Source organism: Adiantum capillus-veneris, chromosome 17 (assembly GCF_014529385.1).
Source record: "Adiantum capillus-veneris isolate H3 chromosome 17, ASM1452938v2, whole genome shotgun sequence".
Lineage (NCBI taxonomy): Eukaryota > Viridiplantae > Streptophyta > Polypodiopsida > Polypodiales > Pteridaceae > Adiantum > Adiantum capillus-veneris.
The window spans coordinates 85133829-85152203 of record NC_140947.1 but is presented as its reverse complement, the minus strand read 5'-3'; the positions used below and the strand labels follow the sequence as shown (position 1 = coordinate 85152203).

Here is an 18375-nt window from a genome sequence, read left to right as displayed (position 1 = left end):
TCAAACCCGTCAGGTGGAATGGGCTGCTGGATCCATACCTCCTTCGAGTCGGTTGCATGTTGGAGCCAGGAGTATGTATCCACATGGCGTCGTTTCCCCAATCGTGAAGTGCCTTAGTATGCCACAACCATGGTCTACCAATAAGCAAAGGAAATCCTCCATCCACCTGCGGAAGACTGACCACCACAAAATCCAAGCTAAATGTGAAGTCTTGTACCTTCAGAGGCACCTTATCTACTATGCCTACTGGATAGACTGTCCTCTAGTCCGCCAATGTAACAATGAATGAAGCAGGGCGGGTAGGCTGCAGACCTAAAGCCAACATAGTAAATTCTGGCATCAGATTGATCCCAAATCAACCATCCACTATGACGCCTGAGAATTGATGCCCAAGAATAGACACAGTGAGACGAGGACTTTTGTAGTCGGTGAGGGGAGAAGCTGGATAAGAAGTCGTGTAGGACTCCAAGGGTTGCACACGTAGGTGCCCGCCACTAGGCCCTGCACCAGGATACAGAGACTGGATGATGGAAAGGGTGTCACTTCGAAAATTTGCATCAAGTCGAAGCATGTCGTACAATGACACTTGCTGAAAGGTGTTTTTCAAGATAGACTCTGCTGTAGGCTTCTCTCTTTTGATCAGACCTTGCTCTCGTATCTTAAGCTTCTGCAAGTCCTCTACTGCTTCCATGAAAGCACCATCAATATCTGATAGAAGAGAGGTAGGTTGGCCCTTGGCACTACCTGCTGGTTTTCAGCTACTAGGGGAGTTTGACTCATTTTTGTGACTGGAGACGAAAAAGTTGGACCGCCAGGGAGGCTGAGACCAAGAGCAGCTCTCTATGCCCGTGTGAGCACACGGGCCTGCTCTTCCACCTGCTTCAACCCATCTCGAGAGGCAACTACAAGAGTGGAAGGCGGGGCCTGTGGAATGGTGCTTACTGTAGTCTGTGATGAGGTTAACCTTTGGGAATGTAAACTCCTACTGGTTCTGGCTTGAGCTTGCAGATGTGGATGCACGTTGTTTTGGGCAGTCCTTACTATAGTGATCCTTAGCTTCAGGGCAATGTCGGCAAGGGAGGACCCTTCTCGCAACAGAAATTTGCTCTGATAATGTCCATACTCCCCGCACCTGTAGCACAAAACTGGCCTATTGGAGAGGCGAGGTGGTCTCGGCCCTTGCTGTATGGGGCCGGATGCTGACGTGTAGAAGCTTTGGGGGACTGAAGAAGTACTAACATGATAAAAACTGGGGGATGCAAAGTTGTTGTGCATACCTTGCATAGGAGGTGTTGTAAGCAGAGGTGGCATCGGGTTTTGATGGCCATAGAGTGAAACCATGTTGGATGCAGGTGCTAGCCCTTGTTGGAGAGAAGGACCTAGACTTTGTTGTATTTGCCGCAATCCCTTGATATAGTAGCAATCCTTGTCTTCATGCCCAGACTTTTCGCAGAAGTGGCAATAAGCCCGAAGGGGACAGTCCTGTGAAGGATGTCCTCGAGAGCGACACGAGCTGCACCATACCATAGCCTTAGTCTCTTGCTGAGACCGAAGCTCTTCTAGCTCTCTCTTGATTTGATCCAAAGCCTCGAGATGTGGGGGTTTCTCCTGTCTAAGAGAGATTGATTTCTCCTCTTGAAGAGCGCGTTGTAGTTTTAGGGCTTCAAATTCCCTACGTAAAGAAGTTAAGGGATCATAAGGACTTTCCGAAACACTGAGGGCGTCTCTATTTGAGGAGAGTTGGTGAACAGCTTCCTAGCTCCCTCTATCCTAGTAGCAGCCGCAACAAACTCCTCCAGAGTTGCTTCAGGTCGGAGACTCTCTCGGAGTTTTTGTTGGGAAGTTTGGGAAGAGCCTTCTCCACCCACTTCTGAACCATAAATTCCTTCAGGCTGCTGAGGAAGCTTGGCAACCAAAGACTTGGTTTTAGTCATTAGTTCTGCAAAAGTCTCCTCTGGCCGGAGCACCATATTGGCCAACTCATCTAAAACCTTTTCCTGGTAGTCACCTGGCCTGAATGCCGCACAGAACTGTTGTCGTAAAGCTGCCCAAGTTGCAAAATGGTTCTTTGCAAACTGACTGTACCACTTGTCTGCTAAGCCATCCAATGTTGATGGAAACAGCAACAAATAAGCATCTTCTCTATTAAGACCACGACCCTCTATAGAGAGATACAAACCTCCTTGCATGGTCGTTTGCATCTTCTGAGGAGAATCCCTTGAAAGTAGGAAACTTGATGTTTACCTTGGCCAAAACATTGGTCAACGCCTCCATGGCCTCTTGCTCAAGAGATCGTTGCTCAATAGCCTGCTGTAATGAAATAGGAGAGAGCTTTACTGGGGAAGGTGACCTGGACGAAGTGGAGCTGGATGGAGGAATGGGTGATGCTGTATGTGGAGGTATGGGTGATGAGGTTAGTAGACTTCTACTAGGTACCAAGGGTCTTCTTCTGTTGTAGTACTTCAAAGGACTCAGTAGTGCGCTTTAACGCTCTAATGACCGCCTTGTATGTGTCATGCAGCGACCACAAATCCAACCAAGCTTTGGACAAGAAGACCTTTAACTGGCTGGACACAGGTCTAGACTCTACTAGACCAGGGCAAGTGACTAGACCACCAGGCTGGACCAGGGACGAGGAGGGACTAGACCAGGGATGGGGGATGGTTGGACCAAGGGGAGAGAGGACCAGACCAACAGGCTGCACAGTGCAAGGCAAAGTCTGCACAGTGCAAGGCAAAGTCGACGAAGCTAGGTAAAGCCCAGCTAACTTCTCGATTTGTAACTCAACAGAGTGTGAGACTTCAGTTGAGGTCCCATCGGGCGTGCCAAAAATGAGAGCACCTGTAGCGCGGATAATGTGTCGTACTCTCTACAGTGGGTGCTCCTCAGTGCAATGTGCTCGACAATCTCACTCAAAACAGACTGAAAACAAAGGAACAATAGATAACAACCGATCACCCAGAGACACAACAGCAGACCAAAACATATAACTCGACTATCTCAAAGAACCGATACAGACTCTGGCGTGGCAGCACACTCAGCTCCAGCCCAGGACTCACGGGTACAATGGGGTGTCGAGGCTAAGATGTGCAAGGATAGTGCACACGTGCTGTGTATAGACTCGCTACTCTAGTAGACGACGTTGGACCATATATGAAGAAGATAATCATCATGACCCAACAGCTACTCCTCATATGTACAACCATAAAGAGCCACCAACGGCTCATAAATGTCAACCATCTAAGTCTATCCCCAAACTGAGTGGTGGTGACCTGGCCACGATGTCCACTAGACCGCCGTCTGCATCCCTACCACGTGTCAATGCCCAACCCAGAGAGTCCGTCCAGTGTGAACCAGCCCAAACCAACTGTACTAACTGTGTGTCCTGTGAAAGTGACAATGTAGCCTGCTACACAACCCTAGGGATATGCCATGTCACTGATATGTGACATACCCCCTCTTGAAAGCATTGTAATCTCCCTCGATTACACCTGCAAAACAGACAGAGGCCATAAACTGTCTTAGCAGACACTGACTGTTAGTACCAACGCACTAGGAACACACATCTAGCACATGTATCAATCGACAATCGCATCACAGGACATCACTTGACAAATCACATTCAAAAATTCATTCGGATCTCAGACCATGATTAATCGGCAACGTATTTAGCAATCGCATCTAGATCCACTCAAGACCTCATAGATGCCCGATTAACTAATCCTTATTGCAACCATGTCTATCGAGATCTTTCAGACCGAAATGCTGCAGTCATTTCGTCTATCGGTTCCTACACTTAGACAAGTCAAGAACAAATCAATATCATATTATCGGAAATTCCATTTCATGAAGTGATACAGAAGAATACTGTTAGTTCACAGTATCCCTGAAACTCAAAAGAGACATCATTGACTTTAGTATCAAAATCGGGGCAATTTGTTGACAAAGGAGTGTAGTGACTCCCCTCTTGTGCATACCTACTACACCAAATTTTGCCCAGCTAAGTTCGGGGTTTAATTTTGGAATAGACTATGCTAAACCAAATGCTTTAAGGTAAAGGTTCACAATCTGAGGAGTATCTGCCAAGTCCTCTTGCTCCATCCACTTTGCATCCAATGCAGGATAGTTCTTGATTTTAACCACGAACCGCCTTATCATTTTACCTTTTACCTTTCTTTCTTTATGTGCCAAAATCTGTCTTGGAATGAGTATCTCCTCGTTTTCCTCCACTTTGGGTTGCGCATCAGGCTCCCCATCATCGGGCACATCGCCTTTAAAAGGCTTCAAGAGACTCATATGAAAAGCATTGTAAATCCTCCAAGTATCGGGCAGCTTCAGTCGCAAGGAGACATCATTTATCTTTTCGGAAATCTGGAAAGGTCCATAGTATCTCATGCTAAGCTGTGGAAAAAGCCGCTCCTTTCTCTTTCTCACGCGTGCCTTCTCAAAACGTAACACCCATGACATTGCAAACAAAGTTTGCCAATGATCGGTGTAATGGCAACATCCCGTCCGGGTGCCCCTAGACTACCTCCGCTTGTGGCCTCAGCCTGTCGGGCGTAATCCCAAATCGAGCTGCCTATTCAAAGAAGTGGGTCTTGACTCCTCCATCAAAGAAAATGAGGGCTTCCTGATCTTTCACTTTGCCTTAACTGCGGCAAAGTTTTATACTTTCATTCATCTGATTTAGTTCGGGCCCCACGCAATGCGGTACCAGTTCTGCTTTCATATGTCTTTTCTGCCACGCTCCTCAGCTACTTTCGAACTCTCTGGCCTTTCTTCCTCTTGTTCTTTCGGTGCCATTTTAGGGCACTTCGCAGAGATGTGTCCTTGTTCCCCTCATCCAAAACACTTCCCCTCTTGGATGTAGTTGGCTCTCTCCCGTGGAGTGAGCCGGGGTCATGCATCCTTATCTGATCTTGGGGGCTCTTCTTCTTTCTACTTTCATTTTTAGAGTCTGTTTTGTTTTCTGCGTCATGATCTCATCTGTGGGGTAAGTCAAACTATCTGAGTGTATGGCAAAGCCCCGTTTCGCATGACTCATCAGTTCTTAGATAGAATCTAACTTTTGCTCTAAGCAAAGATCTCAGATCTCCGTAGGAAGTCCCAAGGTAAACCGCTCAATCTGTTCTTCAAACGAGATCTTCTTAAATGAAGAAGCGGGTAGAAAAGAGCTCCAAAATCTCTCGCAATATGCATCCAAGGTATCTTTCTTGTTCATCCGAAGATGGTTCCAAGCAGTTCGTATGTCACGTTCGTACTCCCGAGTCAACCAAGAAGAAATAAAAAGCCTCTTAAATTTTAGCCATTTAACTGGCGCTTTCTTGTTCAATAGAAGAGTGGACCACCAAGTTCGAGCATTTCCCTTGAAGTAAGAGGTAGCCCTCCGAATCTTGGAGTACTCTGAATAATGCCCTCCAGAGAAAGCTATATCAAATTGTTGGATGAAGGCCAAAGCCCTCGAAGCATCTCAAAATCCAGAAAACATGTCAAATTTAATTGACTGTCCACCTTCTTCGAACTTTCTTGCTTTTATCCTCCAAAAAGTCATACTGGTTGGCTTTATAGAAATTCTTCTTCTTTGCATAAAATCTGTGATCATCGGAGTCCGAACTATCCGAAGACGAGTCCTTTGTAGAACTGTCAGAAACAGGGAGAAACTTAGGCTTCTTTGCCTTTTTCTTGCCCTTGCCGAAGCTTTGCTTTTTGGTTCGCTTTTTCTCTTTTCTGTCTTCTTTGCTCGAGTCAAAAGAGCTAGAAGAGTTGTCAGAAGAAGAAGAAGAAGAAGAACAATGGGATACTCCTTCAAATCTGACATGCTTTTTCTACTTTCTTGCCGAGGCAAAAGCAGATTGACGACCCAAATAATCCGGGAAGTTGGTTCCTTTCTTCTGCTTTTTGCCGTGCTTTTTTTGGCTTTGTTGTTCGCGTCAAAAAGCTGGGTAATTCATGTATCAACCACCTCTTCCAATTCTTGCTTTGTAAACATCCTCGTAGTAGGAGGTTGTTTGAATGCCGGTTTGAGGGTTGGCTCCGTGGTTTGCCGCCACTGTGAGTGCACCTCGTTGAAGGAGGTATGGGTCAAAAATTTTACTTTCGGGTCCTTCGCAAAATTTATCATCATCTTTATTGCATCGTCAATTGTCGACGCTCCATCTCGTCGATCTCCGCCTGAGTAGGCCAATGCGGGCCGTACTCCTCGTGAGAATCTTCTTCGTTATCTCTTCCCGCATCCCCCAGATGCACAGGAAGTCGATTGATCTCTATTTGAATCCATAATTGTCGCGAGAAAAGGATCGGATTTCCCGGTAGAAGAGAAATCGGCCACGCTCTGATACCATTGTAACAAACTTGGACACTCCAAGTCAAGATTCTACCGCGACACAGCAAAGATTCACTTCAAAACAATTCATAGTTCACAATTGATTCGACACGGTCCGGTGGAGTTCCGTGCCTAGAGATATTGGCCCCATAGACTAGCACCCCTTTCGGAATTTCTTTTTGTATTACTCTGCAACTCAAAGTACAAGGAGTGGGAGGGGTCTCACTCTCAAACTCTACGTCCAGATGCTCTGCAGAGTGGGAGCCCAAGCCACGCTTATAAAGGTTTACAAGGGATGCCAAAAGCAGAGCCCCAAAAGCTGCCAATTCCAAAAGCATTCCAAAATAAAGCTTCTTTGACTCTCAAGCCTTGCTTGATAAAATAAAGCAATTCAAATAAAGCTCTCTCTCTCTCTCTCTCTCTCTCTCTCTCTCTCTCTCTCAAAAAAGAATGGCTGAAAATAAAAGGACGAAGACATGATATTATGGGGGACATAAGCCCAGATGACATATACATGTATGTGGAACAACTATATGTGCATAATAATGCGGAAGAAATGCCACACATGCAAACCAATCTCCATGCCCAAGACCACTTTGATTTCGAAACGGTTAAAAAAGGCATACAGAAACTTACAAATGGGAAAGCTCCGGATATACTACACTTGAACTCAGAAATGCTTAAATGGTCAGGTATGAGAGCCAGAGAGTGGATACATAGAATGCTAAACCAAGCCATTGTTCAAGGGCTACCCGAGGATTGGCAAAAGAACTGGATCAAAGCACTTTACAAAAAAGGGGATGTAAATCAGCCTACCAACTACCGTACCATTATGGTAGGATCTTGCATGGCAAAGCTTTTGGGAAGCATCTTAGAACAAAGCATAAGCACATGGGCGGAGACAAATGGAAAACGAGCAAAAGAACAAGCAGGTTTCCGACCAAAACATAGCACCATTGATCACCTAGTTTCACTCAGGGTATTAATGGAAGAGAGTCGACTAAAGGGAAAAACATTATACTGTTGCTTTGTAGATTTCACCAAAGCCTTTGACACGGTCTGGGTATATGGAAAAGGATGGAATGCATAAAAGTACCGATGCATCTCAGGAGTGCGGTAGCACATCTCTATGATAGAGTCATATGTCAACTAAAAACGCACAAAGGGCTGTCCAAAGCTTTCTCGAGCAACATGGGGGTCAAACAAGGATGCCCTCTCTCCCCTACTCTTTTTGGATTGTGCATTGATCAAATAGAAAGCTTCCTCCCTCAACTAGAAGGGGATGAACCAGCCATCGGGATGCTTACACTTCTCATGCTCATCTATGCAGACGATGTGGCTCTTTTCGCCCATGACATTACAGCTCTACAGAAATTGGTCGATGCGTTACATGCTTTTTCTGAAAATGTGGGTCTATCAATCAATGTAGACAAAACAAAGTTCATGATTGTAAAGACTCGTAAGATGGATATCCACGCCCCCCTCATGTATCAAGGGAAACAAATTGAGAAAGTCGACAGTTTCAAGTACTTGGGGATTGACATCCCGTGCAACTATGCTTGGGGACAATGCGCACATAATAGAATTGACATCGGCCATGCCAAGTACTATCAATTTAAAAACATGTGCACACAAAGGAGCATAAAAAGATGGGAGATAAAAGCGACCATTTTTGAGACATGCGTGGTGCAAGCCATCCTCTACGGAGTGGAAATCTGGGGAGCAAGCATTTCAGCCCACACATGGAATGAAATTGAAAAAATTCAGAAAAAGTTTCTATGTAGACACATGGGGGTCAAAAAGACGACACCATACTCCGTGCTACTCTTGGAGACAGGCAAGAGACCACTAGAAATGAAAGCATTGCAAAAAATGTACACGTATATCATGAGCGATGCCTACTACTCGAATCCCCCGCATTGCATGGGAAACGGGATGTGCACCACAAAAGACAAAAAAAAGCAAATTTCTGTCATCGAGCCTCATACAGGACATTAAGAAATGGTTCGCTAAATGGAATGTAGAGGCATATGTGGACATGCTTATTGAGGAGGGAAAGGAGGGAGAACACATGCTGAATTTTGACATTGCATTACTAAATAGCCTCCACACCAAGTGAAAGACAACGCAACACCATTTGAATACTATTGCAAGCATGTGAACACAAAGTATTGGGAAGGCTATAGCACAAACCCAATGGAAGCCCAGGCCCACATACGAACACCCATGCCCCACATGGCACGAAGAGCCATTTTTTGGATGCGCACAAGGTCACATATGCTCAAAATAGAAACAGAGGGCTGGCTGAAAATTGATGCTTCTAAACGGATATGCACATCATGTACAATGCAAGCTCCCGAAGATGAAGCACATGTGACATTGGAATGCCCAGAATACGCTCACATCCGGGCTAATTTTCAACCACTTCTAAGCGGTTGTTCTACCTTTGCGGACCTATTATCCAAGACAGACCCCTCCCCTACAACTCTCGGAACATACCTCACCCGCATACTTGAGCATCAAAAGACACTCATAGGAACACAAAACGAGAATAACACACACCACACCATACACCCCCGTGAGGGGAGACTATGTATCACTTTGAGGTCCCATGGGTCATTTCTGGCCCCCCGCGGACGTTAATACCAAATCAAATCAAATCAAATCTCTCTCTCTCTCTCTCTCTCTCTCTCTCTCTCTCTCTCTCTCTCTCTCTCTCTCTCTCTCTCTCTCTCTCTCTCTCTTGCTAATTGTGTAGAATAAAGCAGGCCAGCTTTTGCGTAGAGGGAACTTCCGTACAGCTGCCCGCAAAACGCGGGGTGCCGTACAGTCATGCCATGTCAGCATTCAGCGTGAATTTCGGAAATCTACAACCACAGCCACATCAGCATTTCAGCCAACGCCGGGGTGGGTGTGTGTACAGTCTGCAACCCTAGGGATATGCCACGTCACTGGTTTGTGACAGGAACATCGTGGCTCTCCTGAGCTGTTGGCCATCCCAAAGACACGTCCAAAAGTCAAGTGAGACACCCTCCCTTGGCCAGTGGTCCACTGCTGCTGGAGAGATCTCACATCGATGGTCAGGATGTGACGACCCAGGCGGGCTGTGTACCGAAAAAAGGGAATCCTAGGGTGGTCTTTGGAAGTGAAAGGGTCTCGCCAAAACCACTCTCCAAGATCCCACTGAACACGAGCTAGGGACGGCTCTCCCAAGCCCACAGTATCCACCCTCTGTCTCTAAGTTGGCTGGGTCGGGGTCTAGCACGCACGATATCGCACTAATGCCCAACACTCTGATCCGTTGGAGCACTCTGATCCGTTGGAGCACTCTGAGATCTCTGGAGACTTCGAGAGGACACGATGCAATCTGCCCTCGCTCTGAACCTCGAAGAAAAGACAAATGCCACTGTCCGAGCACGCTCGACTGCAATCAAGACCTCCAATCTAGTGAATGCACCCATCCAATGCGGGGCCATGGGCTCAAGAGGTGCATGCTAGTCTGCAAGAATGGCCTCTAAAACCTCCTGGCACATACTCAAGGCACCACGCATGCCACGCAGTCTCTCACTAACTCCTTTGGCAATGAGCTGAAGTGCAGCCAATCCCCAAAAGTGCTGGCAGGGCCCTTCGCTAAGGCCCCCCAAGAAACATGTGGCCGACTCTGTAACAAGCTTGGACACCCCAAGTCAAGATTCTACTGCGACACAACAGAGATTCACTTCAAAACAATTCACAAAGACGACACGGCCCGACGTAGTTACATGCCAAGAGGTATTGGCCCCAAAGACTGACGCCTCTTTTGGTATTTCTTTTTATATTAATCTGTGTGCAAAGTACAAAGAGAGCCCGCGGGTGCTCACTCTAAGACTCTGCGTCCAGATGCTCTAAGAAGTGAGCCCCTAAGGCCACTCTGTAACAAGCTTGGACATCCCAAGTCAAGATTCTCGACACAACAGAGATTCGCTTCAAAGCAGTTCACAAAGACGACACAGCCTCGCGTAGTTCCGTGCCAAGAGGTATTGGCCTCAAAAGACTAGCGCCCCTTTCGATATTCTTTTTATATTAATCTATGTGCAAAGTACAAAGAGAGCCCGCGGGTGCTCACTCTCAGACTCTACGTCCAGATGCTCTTAGAAGTGAGGCCCTGAGGCCACTTATAGAGATTACATGGGGTTGCTAAAAGCAGAGCTGTGACAAACTGATGAAGGTGGCAACCTGCAAGACAACAGATATTCCGCCGACAGGCTGACGTGGCAGCCCGGATTTTGCACTGCAAATTACGCTGCTCACGTGGCAATCCATACGGAATTGCGCAAATTATGCTGGCTGTTTTTAGCAGCTTTTGGATAAAAGATTTTTAAGGAATTGCTTTTGGGGCATAAAGCTTTTGAGTTAAAAGATTTTGGGGCTCTGATTTTGGGCATCCATTGAACCAATAAATAAGTGGGCTATGCCTCACTGCTCAGAGCATCTGGACGCAGAGTCTGAGAGTGAGCGTCTGCCGACTCTCTTGTACTTTGAACACAAATTAATATGAAAAGAAATACCGAAAGGGGTGCCAGTCTTTGGGGCCAATACCTCTGGGCACGAAACTACGCCGGGCCATGTCGTCTTTGTGAACTTTTTGAAGTGAATCTCTGTTGTGTCGCGCTAGAATCTTGACTTGGGGTGTCCAAGTTTGTTATAATGGTATCAGAGCACGGCCGATTTCTCTTCTACCGGGAAATCCGATTCTTTTCTCACGACACTTATGGATTCCAACAAGAATCAGTCGACTTCTTCTGCATCTGCTAATGTGGGAGGAGATCATGAAGAAGATTTACATGATCAAACAGAGGAAGAGTACGGGCCACCTCGGCCTAATCAATTCGAACTTGAAGAGATGGAACGTTGACAGCAGGTTGACGAGGCAATAAAGCAGATGATTAAAATTGCGAAGGATCCGAAATTTGCAAAATTTTTGTCTCAGCAATCCATCGCCGAAGTGCACACCGAGTGGCTGAAAGCCACAGAACCACCCATCAAACCGGCAATCAAGAAACCTTCTTCTCCGAGGATGTTTACAGAGCAAGGATTACAAGAGGTGGTTCAGACACAAATCAGCCAGCTTTTGGACGCAAACAACAAATCCAAAAAGCAAGAGAGAAAGCACAAGAAGAGGACTGACTTCCCGCGTTATTTGGGTCGTCAATCTTCTTTTGCATCGGCAAGAAAGTAGAAGAAGCGTGTACGATTTGAAGGTCTACCCAGTTCTTCTTTTGACAGTTTTTCTAGCTCTTTTGACTCAAGCGAGGAAGACAGAAAAGGTAAAAAGCAAAGCTTCGGAAAGGGCAAGAAAAAGGCAAAGAAGCCTAGATTTCACCAAGTTTCTAACAGTTCTACAGAGGAATCATCCTCAGACAGTTCAGACTTCGACGATCACATGTTTTATGCAAAGAAGAAGCATTTTTACAAAGCCAACCAATATGACTTTCTCGAAGATAAAAGCAAGAAAGTAAAAGAATTCAAAGAAGGTAGACAATCGATTAAGTTTGAATCCTTTTCTAAGTTCTGAGATGCTCAGAGGGCTTTGGCCTTCACTCAACAGTTTGACATAGCTTTCTCTTGAGGGCATTACTCAAAGCACTCCAAGATTAGGAGGGCTAATCTTTCTTCAAGGGAAATGCTCAAACATGATGGTCCACTCTTCTTCTGAGGAAAGAAGCTCCAGTTAAATGGTGGAAATTCAAAAGGCTCTTTATTTCTTCTTGGCTGACTCAAGAGTATAAACAAGATGTTCAAACCGCTTGGAATTATCTTCGGATGACCAAGGGAGATTCTTTGGACGCTTATTGCGAGAAATTTTGGAACTCTTTTCTACCAACCTCTTCATTTAAGGTCTCGTTTAAGGAACTGATTGAGCAGTTTTACTGCGGACTTCCTATAGAGATCCGAGACTACTGCTTGCAACAAAAATTAAATTCTATTCAAGAATTGGCGGGTCATGTGAAACGGGGTTTTGCTGTACATTCGGGAAATTTGAGCTACCCCACTAATGAGATCTTGACTCAGAGAACCCAAAAGACCTCTCACAATGAAAGTAGAAAGGAAAGAGTTTCCAAGAAAAGAAAGACAAGGATACACGACCCCGGCTCACTCTTCGAGAGAGGCCCGATTACATCAAAGAAGGGTAGTGTTTTGGATGCGGGGAACATGGGACGTCTCCGCGAAGTGCCTCAAAAAGGCACAGCAAGATCAACATGAAGACAAGCCAGAGAGTTCGAGAGCAACTGAGGAACGTGGCAGAAAAGCCAAGATGAAAGCAGGACAGGTTCCAGATTGCATGGGTACTGACCCAAGCACAATTTATGAAAGTACAGAACTTTGTCGAGCTTGGGACAAAGTGAAATATCAAGAAGCCCTGATTTTCTTTGATGGAGGAGCCAAGGCCAACTTCGTTTCACCTAAATTGGCGGCACAGCTCGAGATTACACCCGATCAAATGGGACCACCAGCAGAGGCAATTCTAGCGGCACCCAAACGGGACATAGCCATTACACTTGTCATTGGCAAACTTCGGTTGCATTGTCAGGGGTATTTGGGACATGAGGACTTTTACATAATGCCCTTGGAAGGTTGTGACGTCCCTTGGTACCATAAGAACAACGCTAGGGTCGATTATCGGGCGAAGAAAGCCACTTTGACAAATGAAAAGGGCCGAAAAATTGTACTTGGTGTAAAACTGAAGGGCACGTCTGTCCCTTTTATATCAGCTTCAGTCGTTTCCAAATTAATGAAATCCAGTCTGTTTGTTTACTCGATCTACTTGAAAGAGTTAAATGATGAACACAAAACGAATATGTCTGAACTTGATAAAGAACGCCAAGATTTTTTTCACACTCATGCCGATTGCTATTCCGAGTGCCTGCCAGGCGAGTTGCCACCATCTCGTCCTAAGGATCATACCATTGATCTGATACCTAGAAGCACACCACCGAACCGGCCACCTTACCGTGTTAGCCGAGCCCAGAATGAAGAGATTATGAACCAAGTGAAAGACCTCTTGGAAAAGGGTCTTATCCAGCCGAATACTTCACCCTACTGCTCTCTGGTATTGTTGGTTTTAAAGAACAACGGATCTTGGAGAATGTGCATTGATTATAGAGCTCTCAATAAAATCACCATCAAGAACACATTTCCGATTCCAAGAATCGATGATATTCTTGACCGATTACAGAAACGCACTTGATGCATGGTAGACGCTTTACTGGTTGGTACTTTGTTGCATGCACGACGCATTGCTTCCGCTCGTTGTGTCCGTGTCATGGGGCTGACGAGTCGGTTACGCATTTGCTTTGGGATTGTTGCTACTCCCGGACTTTCATCAGGCATGTGTCCTCTACTCTGCGCCTTCGTTTCCCATCTGGAATCTTTCAGAGACGATTTTGGATTTTTGGGGTTTTTCAACCACCACAATCTCCGTTTGAGATCTTCTTCAATTGGGTCAGATTTTGGGTTATGTGGGCGATATGGCATCAGCGCAACTCCCGCATGTTTCATGCATTAGAAATTGACCCTTTCCCTTACTTCAAGTTTTCCCTTGGACAAGCCCTACATTATGCTTATGATGTGGGAGATATCTCTCTTGAAGCTTACAGGATTTTGTTTAATTGTTTCTAGCTTTTGGAGCATCAGAACGCTCCATATCATAACGCTCTATGCTCCGATTACTGTACTTTTTTACTATGGGTTTTCCTTGTTTTGAGGTTTCCCACTTGTAAATTAAATCATGATTTTTATTTTATTTTTTTAAAGTGTGGTGTGTGTGTGTGAGAGAGAGTGAAAGCTTCATCGTGTGAAAATACGAATTACCTGCAGGCCGAGGATGGCAGCCTCTTTCGTATAAAGGAAGGGCCATTGCAAGAGCTCTCGTAAAGCTTGTAAAGGCTTCTTCAGCCCCGCAACCACCTGCTCAGTCTTTTCATTCAATGTCTGCTCGCGTGCCATGCGGCAGCAAAAACGTTACTAGTAAAATTTTGCGGATTCTACGCCTAAAACCCTTCAAAACATCTAAATTGCCAAATTGGAGAGAGAGAGAGAGAGAGAGTATGCAAAGCCTCTTCACCGGTAGATACCCACCAAGGGATTCAACAAGATATATTCATAAGATGTATTTACAAAACACTTCAACCCTTGAACAAATTAGAGACGTATGACTTAAATGTTTCATTTCCTTTGCTATTGGGCTCGTGAAGCTCTTTCCAAATTTGCATAATGATTTCTCCTAGTCTCTCGAACCCCGCATCATTGTCGTTTGTTGAGTCCTCCGCTTGCAATCAATGTCAACAAAGTAATAATTAAATGTAATCTCAAAGTTTATTCATCAAAATTGTAAAACACGGTACCATGCAATAGCGGTTGCTTTGCTTCGATACACCAAAGGCATCTAGTTGTTGCCTATCTCTAGCAGCCTCTCATCATCCTCAGTGTCTCCACTGCTCTTTGTTTCATGAACACGTGCACATAAATCGGTTGTGGCGTTCGTGTCGGTTACCTTCTTCGTTCACCAAGAAAAGTGTAGGCCATTACGCATAGTTATAAAGGAATTTTGGGAAAAGGAATATTATATTGACTTACTCTTTCATGTCCTTCGAGCGAGATATGAACCAATCCACTCTCTGTTGCTTGTTTCTATACAAATCATCCGACACAAATAACGCCACAACATCCTAATACGTAGTTAAAGTTGGAACTATCATGCACCTCCAAAGCGCTTTCCTCTTCTTCAAGTTCATTCCTTGCCCTTGATAGGGAGTGATCCATGTCGACGAAGGATAATATTTATCACTGCATAGCATCTTGTGCAGCGTACTCAAGAAATCATTCCCAAACGGATGCCTCATTTGGAATCTCCAGTACATCAACGTGCGGTCAAAGGTATTATTATGTGTCAAGCAAATACGGTTCTTCGTGTCATCCGCTCCATACAAGCTGTATAGTTCGATTCCTTTGTTTATTTCATTCACAGTTACATTATGCTTCACTTTCTGGAATTGAGATTCACCACTATCCTTCATGCAGTACCCTACCATTCTGTCGAATGGTATGTAGATTTTTTTGTCTCAGTGCTCGGCACAATACATTCCCTCCAGTCGGACTATGTTTATCCCAACCTAAATAAGCTTTCACTTTCCTATTTATGGCAATTAAAGAGCTAGCCAATATCCATATGACCATTTGTAAGTGCAAGTGGAAAACACTGCCTCCCCTCTCTACTGAACATAACCCGGCAATAGTCTCTTTCCTCAGGAACTCATGCATTTGACCTAGCAAACTAGTGTCAATGTTTGCACTACCCACAGCTACAGTTATGCTAACTTCCATCAACCTCTTGGCTTTATTGCCATCCTTCTTGCATTTCTCTGTGGCACTCAACACAAGCCTCCCCCTTCTCCTAGGTGTATAGTTAACCTCGCTTCCGAGAGAAATGTTGCTCCGTTTGAGAAAGCAATACTTTGCTCATACACTTCTGGTGCCATATTGTAATCGAAGCTCCCTTTTCGTGGCAGACCTTCTATCTTGTTGTTGTAGAAAGCATCAAAATCTTCCTATCAATTGAAAAACATGCACTCAAAACATGTGCAACATCCACACAATTTCATTTTGCATTTCTTTCAACATATACCTTCCAAACTAGTCGAGCAAGGAGAGCCATGGGCAACTTGAGCCATTTTGATTTATTTGGCCCCTAACAATGAACCTTGACATGGTCGGTTGGTAACCTTTATTTGCAATGGAACATTGCAAATCCATTACCTGATCATCATGCGTGCAAATGGCAGGGTTTGAAAGAAGGCGACAAAGAGGTAGGCATGGCAATTTTCCATGGTAAGAAGCTCTATGAGCATCTATCCAACCCAAACAAATGTGCATGTTGACCACATTTCCAAAGAACTCATTGCCGGTGTCATCTACTTCAACTTCCCCTTGAGTATCCAACCCTTTGCTTGATCGTTCAATTCCAACTCCACCTATCACAACGGACACGACACAATCAAGAGAAACTAGCCACTTGAGATTGATTGCTTTCTTGGGTGGTTTTTGTAGGTAATTCTTGCATGCCACTAATATGAATCTCATTTGCAACACCACTTTTGGATTAATTTCAAGTCCTCATAGTGAAAGATAAAAATATTGGTAGATAATGAAAGCATTAGAGAAGATAATGCTTAATCCTCATCAAGAATTCATGTGTGTGCATAAAGATCATTGTGTACATAATGCACCAAAGAGAGAAAAACTGCCATAAAATTCAATTGTGCGTGCACCTAATCTTGAGTGTGTGCATGCATAAAAATTGAACAAATTGATGGTATATAAATGTGCAATCATATAATTGATGTGAATGTTAGGCAATTCCAGTCATTGGATAGGCCTCATTGAAATGACTCAATTGATATGCAATTGGGGATGATCTATGTGTATTAACGTTGATGAGCATGCCAATTGGACATGGTAAGATCTCAAGGATTCGTGCATTTGCAAGTGCCATAATCAATAGTGTGTGCCATAATGACAAATATGGTAGCATTTGAGTGATTTAAGATTTTGATAAATGAGCAATAGAAGGTTGGAATGGTTACAAATCAAGTTCAAGCTATTGAGAGTTGTGCATGTGTGCCTTGCACAATTAAGGTAAAGTTTTTTTGAATTTTTTAGCATGCATGCATTCTCATTAGATCAATTGAATGTTTGTGCATAAGTCTTGGTCTGTAATAAAATGCATATCACCATATGCATGACTAACTATGATGTGGGCATTCTCAAAGGAGCATAAATTCAATCAAATGTTGAATGCAATTAAGCGATCCATTTTAACTTATATGGAAAAATATGTTATATGTGAAGTGTGCTAATTGATAGCCTCAGTGAAATAGACTCATGATTGCCTCACAAAGGCTAACATTTGCCATGATATTCACACACACAAGCACACATCCACACATAGTCCCTCCTATTCTCTCTCTAGTTCACCATGCGAGAAAGCTCTTAGTTAACCTTTCAATAAAAATCAATTGAACAATGGACGACTCGGCCCCACTCAGTGGCGTTGTCAATTGTCTGGCTACACATGTTGTGGTGACCCACTTGCCTCATGCAAACATGCACATTCATAATAGACTCATCAATCCACATTCAAAGCTAAAACGCAGCTGTTGAGCAGTTAAAGGCCACCAGCTCACAAGCTTACACACACACCCACTCATTAGCCAATGCCCACCCATCCACTGGCTGCCACGACATTCAGGCATGCATCCATTGAGCTGGTTGACTGTCTCACACCCACACCAATTGAGAAATAGATTATCGAATCTCTTTTCCCCGCCTGAGTTGGCTTGACTCACACACACACACACCTACAAATTTAGCAGGCCTACAGTTGTCCGATATGCTCGCTAAATTATTAGCCACACCTCTAAAACACCTACACACACACACCATTCAATTTAGCTTTTGCTCACAAGTCACCAACTCGCATGAATACAGATGGAGATTGCAAAAATCATGGCCTACTTGTGGCGTACTCACTGCACATGCCCTGGCATTCATTGGCTTGTATGGCCATACCCTCACTACTCATGCCTGGGTCTCACGCCCACTACCATCATGATGAACCAGCTTTACCCTCCCGGATTCTCCGTGCTCATCCACACTCTAAGCCATCTCCCTGATGAGCATGCCACTTGTCTCATGGGCTCCACAACCTTCAATTCACCCTCAATCCCTTGCTGCCCATGTACTACAAGGATAACTGAGAAATCCACCTGCCTTACCAGATCCTACTTCTCCCATCCTCTCCTTCATTCATCCCTGACAGTCCTACAACCATGTCTTGCCCTTGTAAAGTCACCAAACCAGTCATGGCATAACCTGCTGACTCACAACAGACCCATTCATCGATAGTTGATCCATGTTGCTAGAATGTGTCGTCTCTGAAAAACACACACAAACACCTCCACACTCGCGTTCGCAACACAATAATTGCCTCGCATCATTGCATGCACAACTACCCT

The 18375-nt window shown here is 44.7% G+C and overlaps 1 protein-coding gene across 2 annotated transcripts in view; it reads right to left on the bottom strand.

The window, feature by feature from the left end:
* The window catches only part of CDC48B (cell division cycle 48B), a 78062-nt gene extending 63610 nt beyond the window's left edge, over positions 1–14452 (bottom strand). The window contains exon 1 of one of the 2 annotated variants that reach the window (XM_086487124.1): positions 14174–14452. In XM_086487124.1, coding sequence (XP_086343250.1) covers positions 14174–14308 — 135 coding nt within the window. In that variant the 5' untranslated portion in view covers positions 14309–14452. The remainder of the gene's footprint in view (positions 1–14173) is intronic. The other variant, XM_086487128.1, reaches the window with a different exon arrangement.
* Between the last annotated feature and the right edge of the window lie 3923 nt (positions 14453–18375).